Here is a 7,067-nt window from a genome sequence, read left to right on the forward strand (position 1 = left end):
GATATCCAATAAATCTCCTCTCAATCTACTTCATCTTCTTCTCTTCATCGATATCATCATCTTATTCTTCAAACATTGCGTCTATGGCCGGGGAGACTTCCAGAAAACGTTCAAAACACTTGGCAGACTATGGAGCCGAAGCAACAGGGCAAAGAACCATGGCCGGAGAGAATTCCGGTAAACGACCTTCTCGCTCATCCAATTTTGACTGGGAAGACGAAACACTGGACGCCCTGAAGGAAGCTTTTCAGAAGACGCGAGTCATGACTGAAAAGGAGACAACCGAGCGCTTCACTGCAATTCTTCATATGCTGAAAGATCATCAGGAGAAGAAGGAAGACGCTACTGCCCTCGTCCATCAAGTGGAACTAATCAATGCTTAAATAGCCCAACTTAATCAAATTTTGGGAGGAGAACTTCTCGACATGGAGGCAGAGTACAAGAGGCTAGAGGAGATGCTAGAGATGGCGCAGGGCGATGCTAATAGTTGAATTACGCTTCCACTTTCGACCAATCAATTGGAAGAGAAACCCGACACTTTGCGGCATCGGCGGCCGTAACTTCACGCAACTCCTCAAGCCTCTGCAACTCTCCCACCAAATCCTCAATTTCCAGACTCAAGATGTCATTCACTAGATCGATTTTTGCATCGATGGTTTCCACTTGATGAAGGAGGGCTGTTTTTTCTTCCTTCTTCTTCATATGATCCTCCATCATATAAATGATTGACATTTAGTGCTCCCTTGTCTCCGTCTCGCTCACCTCACGTGTCTTAGTTAGCGCGGCTCGCATGGCCTCCAAAACCTCCCCTTCCCATTCGAAATCATCATTCCTTTTGGGCCGTTTACTCGAGCTGGCTCCTGCGGTTGGCTCCTTTGCGAAGCGTTTAAGACGTCCTCTTGAACCCTCTCCGGATATTGCTGCACTCTTGAAATGAAATTGTTGCTTGAAGGTGACACAATAGTTTTGGGGGACAATGCGAGCAGTTTTATAGGGGTCATGATCGAATAGGCAGATAAATCAAATACAACGTTTCAATGAATATCGACAGGTCCAATCGATACAATGAATTATTGGGAATCAAAACGATACAACATTTGCGAATCATTTAGAGTTACGAAAACGATGACCAAGTTTCGACTTCAATCCCAACTTAATATTGGTTGGGTTTCGCTTATTAGGTACAAATCTTTGGTTCGGTTAACAAGCCTTAATTTTTGGTTCGGTTAACAATTCATTTTACTTACCAAAATACACAAAAAAACCTTAAAGCATTATTGAATACAATCTATCCATATGGACATCAATAACATCTATCCATATGGACAGAAATAGCATCTATCCATATGGACATCAATGTTAGCGACTTATTGTTGAATTATCCATTGTTACGATTTATCACTTTACATTGTCTCGTAACGATTCATTGTACATCCAAATACATTGTACCGTCTCGATCAGTCTAAATTAATTGTGCCTTTTCGATCATTGTACCCTTTCGATTTCTCTACCTTCATTTCATGTATCGTTTTACTCTCTTCAATCATAGAGCCTATAAATATCCAATAAATCTCGTCTCAATCTACTTCATCTTCTACTCTTCATCGATATCATCATCTTCTTCTTCAAACATTGCGTCTATGGCCGGGGAGACTTCCATAAAACGTTCAAAACACTTGGCAGACTATGGAGCCGAAGCAACAGGGCAAAGAACCATGGCCGGAGAGAGTTCTGGTAAACGACCTTCTCGCTCATCCGATTTCGACTGGGAAGACGAAACACTGGACGCCCTGAAGGAAGCTTTTCAGAAGACGCGAGTCATGACTGAAAAGGAGACAACCGAGCGCTTCACTGCAATTCTTCATATGCTGAAAGATCATCAGAAGAAGAAGGAAGACGCTACTGCCCTCGTCCATCAAGTGGAACTAATCAATGCTCAAATAGCCCAACTTAATCAAATTTTGGGAGGAGAACTTCTCGACATGGAGGCAGAGTACAAGAGGCTAGAGGAGATGCTAGAGATGGCGCAGGGCGATGCAGATCAGTGTGTTGTTCCTCCTCCTATCGACTGGGACAAACTTGGAGTTAATTTCAACGCTTAGTAGCACCACCTATACTTCTATTTCTATTTCTATTTTTATCTAATGTAATATTTATCCACATTACAAACTCCTTTAACTATATAATATGCCTAATGGATTTCTGTTTACAATTACAATTTTTATGTCAGTATGCCTAATGGATATCTATTACATCCATTACAACTTACCTTACCATCAAAAACTTGTATCCTCATAAGAATTCATTTGGACAGCGGTTGCTGAATTATGTTGACACACATCCACGTGGATACCAAACCCTTTGATACCAAACACATCCACGTGGATACCAAACCCTTTGATAATCACCAACACCCATCCACGTTTCCTTTACACTATTACAGCTACGGAAACAGCTTCCCTCACACATACTCAATTAGTGTTCTACCCACTACTAGATTATGGATATCAAAACATATGAATTTCATTGGATGGTCATATCTGTCAGGACAGGAATCAAGGACTTAGCACATCATAAAAAGACATATAATTTCAGTACTTTCGGCCAATTATAATGCAAAATACAAAACACCACTTTAAGCACTATTGCTGACAATTCATGGCACAAACTTTAAAGGTGGTTCAATAAAGAGAAACCCTAAAAAATTGGTGAACTAAACAATAAAGCTTACAACCGTTCGACACACATAATTGTCAATTACTAAGCTATTGCTTACAATCCTAAGACAATAGCATTATATCTCTAGATAGGAAGAAGAAGATACAATCGATACACCTCTCCCCATTGAATTCCTGCAGCGCCTGATGTTCAGAACCACACTTTGGCACATCTTCAAAGTACTAAGTATTTGAAAAAGTCCCCCATCACTTAGGCCGGATCTTGTGGATGTGGTACATTAGAGAGTCAGCCAGCCTATCAACATCACCAAATCGAGACGTATTCTTGTAGTTCCAGTAGAAAACCATATCCAACGTCCCTTCGCAGCTCTTCAACATTATCCACAACAACTCAGCCACTGGGTACACATGTTTAATGGTACTCACCACTACAATAGCCTCTTTCAAATCACAGCATTGGAAAGCTAAGAATAAACTTTTCACATACATAGCATAAGGATTCCTTGCGTATAAACACATCCCAAAAAAGTCATAGTAGACAGATTCGGATCTTGACCATTTAACAAAATCGTAATGGCGATCGAGCCTAACAGAGGATAGTGTTTCCAAAGAGTGAACAACTACTCTACCTGCACGCCCTGCGACAAGCCAGTTGCCTAAATGCCTGATGCCATCCTGAGCTACGAAACTCACTATTTTCGCCAGAATTGGGGGTGGGAGGTAAAGATCTTCATGTGGACGAAACTGTAATAAACCAGACAACATGTACATTCAGCATATCTAACAGATACGCAAAATAAAGTCTACACAAACCAAAAAAACAGCAAATCGGACAGATAACTAGTCCATTACGCATATCTAACAAATTTGAAAACGCCTGCTAACAAATACAATCACCAAATCTAAGAGATCTACTAAATTAAAACTAAACAGAACAAAGTCTGAAAACAACAACAACAAACCTCAGGATTCAGTCGAACAAGAGGTTCCGTCACTGGTTCCTCAGCTGGTTGGCGGTCAATGATACGTGTCCGAGCACTATGAGGACGAGGGAAATGTCTTCGTCGTATTCGACCATGACCACATTTACCATGAGAGCAGTTCTCACAAACAATTTTGTATGTCGGAACCATTTCCAATTTTTTCCTAACCGATACAACATAGGTTTATATAGATAGGCCTACATAGAATGAGGGGCTACAAATTAAAACTCCCAAAATACCCCCACAAGTTTAACAGTTTAAAGTTTCAGTCATACATATCCACGTGGACATGTCCACTTAGATTCTAATATTAATAATCCATGTGGATACCAGATAACGACCATCTAGTCCTCTCCTATACTCAGAACCTTTTTAGAACTATGTTTCAATAGAACATCTACAAAGGTCATAGATGTGGGGGATCTACAAGATACGTAAACTCTAAACTCTAAGCTACGGGATCTTCGTGTTTAGAGTTTAGGGTTTAGAGTTTGGATTTTAGGGTTTACAGTTTAGAGTTTAGAGTTTAGAGTTTGGAGTTGGGAGTTTAGGGTTTAGAGTTTAGGGCTTAGAGTTTGGAGTTTAGGGTTTAGAGTTTAGTGCTTAGAGTTTGAAGTTTAGGGTTTAGAGTTTAGGGTTTAGAGTTTAGAGTTTAGGGTTTAGAGTTTAGGGTTTAGGGTTTAGGGTTTAGGGTTTATGGTTTAAGGTTAAAGGGGTAACGCGGTTTAGGGTTTATGTGTAATGCAGTTTAGGGTTTACTAACAACATTTCAGATTCAATCTACTAATCAGTACTGAAGGTTTAAATTTTATTTACGTTATATACAAAAAAAAAGTCAGATGATGAACATCATTTAATATCCCCTGTACACACATCAAAATGCCGAACAGGATGGACAATGAAGTATACTTGGACATAATTACTTCCTGTCCATCTTATTGTCTATCATACTTCCTGTCTATCTTACTTCCTGTCCATCTTACTTCCTGTCCATCCAATGACCATTACGTTTTTCATATCTAAAATATGGTCAAAGTCAAAGTCAATAAATGCACACTAACGGACAAAACAGATGTAACCTTCCCCTACAGATGAAACCTTCCCCTACTGCTGAAAGCTGTCACCTATTTCCCCTATTAGGGTCTACTGTATACGCTTAGGATTCCATCTATTAATTAATAGGTTTAAATTATATTTAGGTTATAAACCAAAAAAAAGGCAGATGATGGACAGCATTTAAAAACCCCTGTACACACATCAAAATCCCGAACAGGATGGACAAGGAAATATACTTGGACAGAAATTACTCACTGTCCATGTTATATGTGAACCCTACAATAACAATTAGGTTTTCCATCTCTACAATATGGTCACAGCCGCCGCCACTCCAACAATTCCTACTCGCTTATTCAACAATAACCACACTAACTGACAAAACGGATGTAACCTTCCCTTACAGATGAAACCTTCCCCTACTGCTAAAACATTTCACATACTGCCCCTACTGCTAAAACATTTCACATACTGCCCCTACTGCTGATTCTTTACAATACTATCCAAAAAATTTCAAACAACTATAGCGAAAAAAAAACAACTACTGCAACAAGGGAGAGAAACTAAAAAAATACTATTCCCCTTCTACACCAACTAATTAGCGTACAGTCCATCCTTCCCATCAAAATTTGCCACACCATCTAATCACCAGTACCAATGGACCTTAAGGTTTCAGCATCATACAGTAAGTGTCGTAGGGCTCCGGAAAAAGCTACAGACGACTTGTTTGGCTCTGATGAAGATTCGTATGCTTAACTGCCTGAATATTTGCATCTTTTGAAGCTCGCAAATCCCAGTACTGTAACAGATATCAAAACAGAAATCGAGGAAGATGGTCTGAAAGATTCTTGTACACGTTCTTGGCATTTGGTGCATCCATTCAAGGCTTCAGTCAGCTGAGACGTGTTCTTGTTGTGGACGGGACGCATCTAACTGGTAAGTACAAAGGAGTTTTGTTCACAGCAAGTGGCCAAGACGGTAACTTTCAAGTATTCCCTCTAGCGTTTGCTGTTGTAGATAGGGAGAATGATGATTCGTGGACTTGGTTCTTTGAGAAGCTTGAACGCATCATCGCAGACAGCAATACCCTCACCATCATTTCTGACAGATGTCAGTCCATTTACGTTGCTAAGAAGAGGGTTTTTCCACGTGCTCATCATGGCGCTTGTATTGTCCACTTGGCGAGGAATGTGAATGCCAAATTTCACAACAAAGGTCTTGCCAAACTGGTCACTAATGCTGCATATGCCTACACAGCTGACTCTTTCCGGACAATTTCTGGACAAATTCGTGGAAAAAACATCGAATGTGCTAAATGGCTTGAGAAAATCGGCACTGCTCATTGGTCACGCGCATATTTTCAGGGAGACCATTACAATCTGATGACTAGCAACATAGCTGAATCGTTGAACAAAGCATTATGGAAGTGTAGGGCGTCACCAATAGTGGAGTTACTTAAGTTTATTAGGGCTATGTTAACACGCTGGTTCAGTGCAAGGAGGAAAAAGTCTGCAACACACAACGGATTGGTAACTCCGGAGGTTGATAAAGAAATGGCAAAAAGTTGGTCACAAGTAAGGGGAAACAAGGTAGCAACTGTTGAAACCTTTTATTATGAAATTGTGGGAGGGTTCACCCGGAAACACCAAGTCCTTCTGGATTTGAACAAATGTACTTGCAAGCAATACGACCGACTTAAGATCCCTTGTGGACACGCAATGCTTGCTGCCAACTACCAAGGCATTCCACCTACAACACTAGTAGTCGAGTACTATAAGACTACTACATGGGCAGCCACTTATGCAGGAGTAATCAACCCTGAAGTTCATCCAAATGATATTGGTATGGCCGATGAATTTGTTAAGAGGGACCTACTCCCACCAAAGTCACGGCGGCCATCTGGTAGGCCTATCAAGACTAGCATTCCATCCGGTAAGTTTTATCTATTTTTCTACTGTTTATCATTCGAGTGATCATGTATTAACTTCTACTCTTCTTTTTCCATGAATCCTTCGACAATAGGTGTTCAAGATGTTCAAGATGCAACCTGATAGGACAAAAACATCATTTCTACTTGCACCAATCCAATTAGATGCTGTTCCACCTTCTCCAGAAAGTTATGTTTTGGTTGCAAGGAGTAATTAAATTTCGCCTTCTTAACCAGTCTCTTACTCGCTCTCCCTTTTTTATTGCAAACTATTGTGCCTTTAAGTCTGCGGCAATATTAGGCTCAATTTTGAGTTATGAAACGTTACAATGCCAAACTCTTTTGCTTTGTATGTAGTATTACTGGTGTCGTTCTATCCATATGGATACCTACTTGAGGACAGCATTAGATTAGCAAAAAATTATA

At 40.2% G+C, this 7,067-nt stretch overlaps 1 protein-coding gene across 1 annotated transcript; it reads left to right on the plus strand.

The window, feature by feature from the left end:
- Positions 1 to 5,371: 5,371 nt before the first annotated feature.
- Positions 5,372 to 6,765, plus strand: LOC104715176 (uncharacterized). The gene is made up of 3 exons (XM_087465468.1): positions 5,372 to 5,399; positions 5,498 to 6,646; positions 6,737 to 6,765. Exons 1-3 carry the CDS (start codon positions 5,372 to 5,374, stop codon positions 6,763 to 6,765), a joined length of 1,206 nt encoding a protein of 401 aa, XP_087321594.1.
- The last annotated feature ends 302 nt before the right edge of the window (positions 6,766 to 7,067 follow it).

Source organism: Camelina sativa, chromosome 9 (genome assembly GCF_030686135.1).
Source record: "Camelina sativa cultivar CO46 ecotype springtype chromosome 9, ASM3068613v1".
Classification (NCBI taxonomy): domain Eukaryota; kingdom Viridiplantae; phylum Streptophyta; class Magnoliopsida; order Brassicales; family Brassicaceae; genus Camelina; species Camelina sativa.

Excerpts from the sequence above, each read along its gene's own strand:
- LOC104715176 (XM_087465468.1), top strand. The coding sequence starts at position 5,372 with ATGGACCTTAAGGTTTCAGCATCATACA. Across the intron at positions 5,400-5,497 it reads TAAGGTTTCAGCATCATACA|CTCGCAAATCCCAGTACTGT; the intron begins GTAAGTGTCGTA and ends CATCTTTTGAAG. Across the intron at positions 6,647-6,736 it reads CAAGACTAGCATTCCATCCG|GTGTTCAAGATGTTCAAGAT; the intron begins GTAAGTTTTATC and ends CTTCGACAATAG.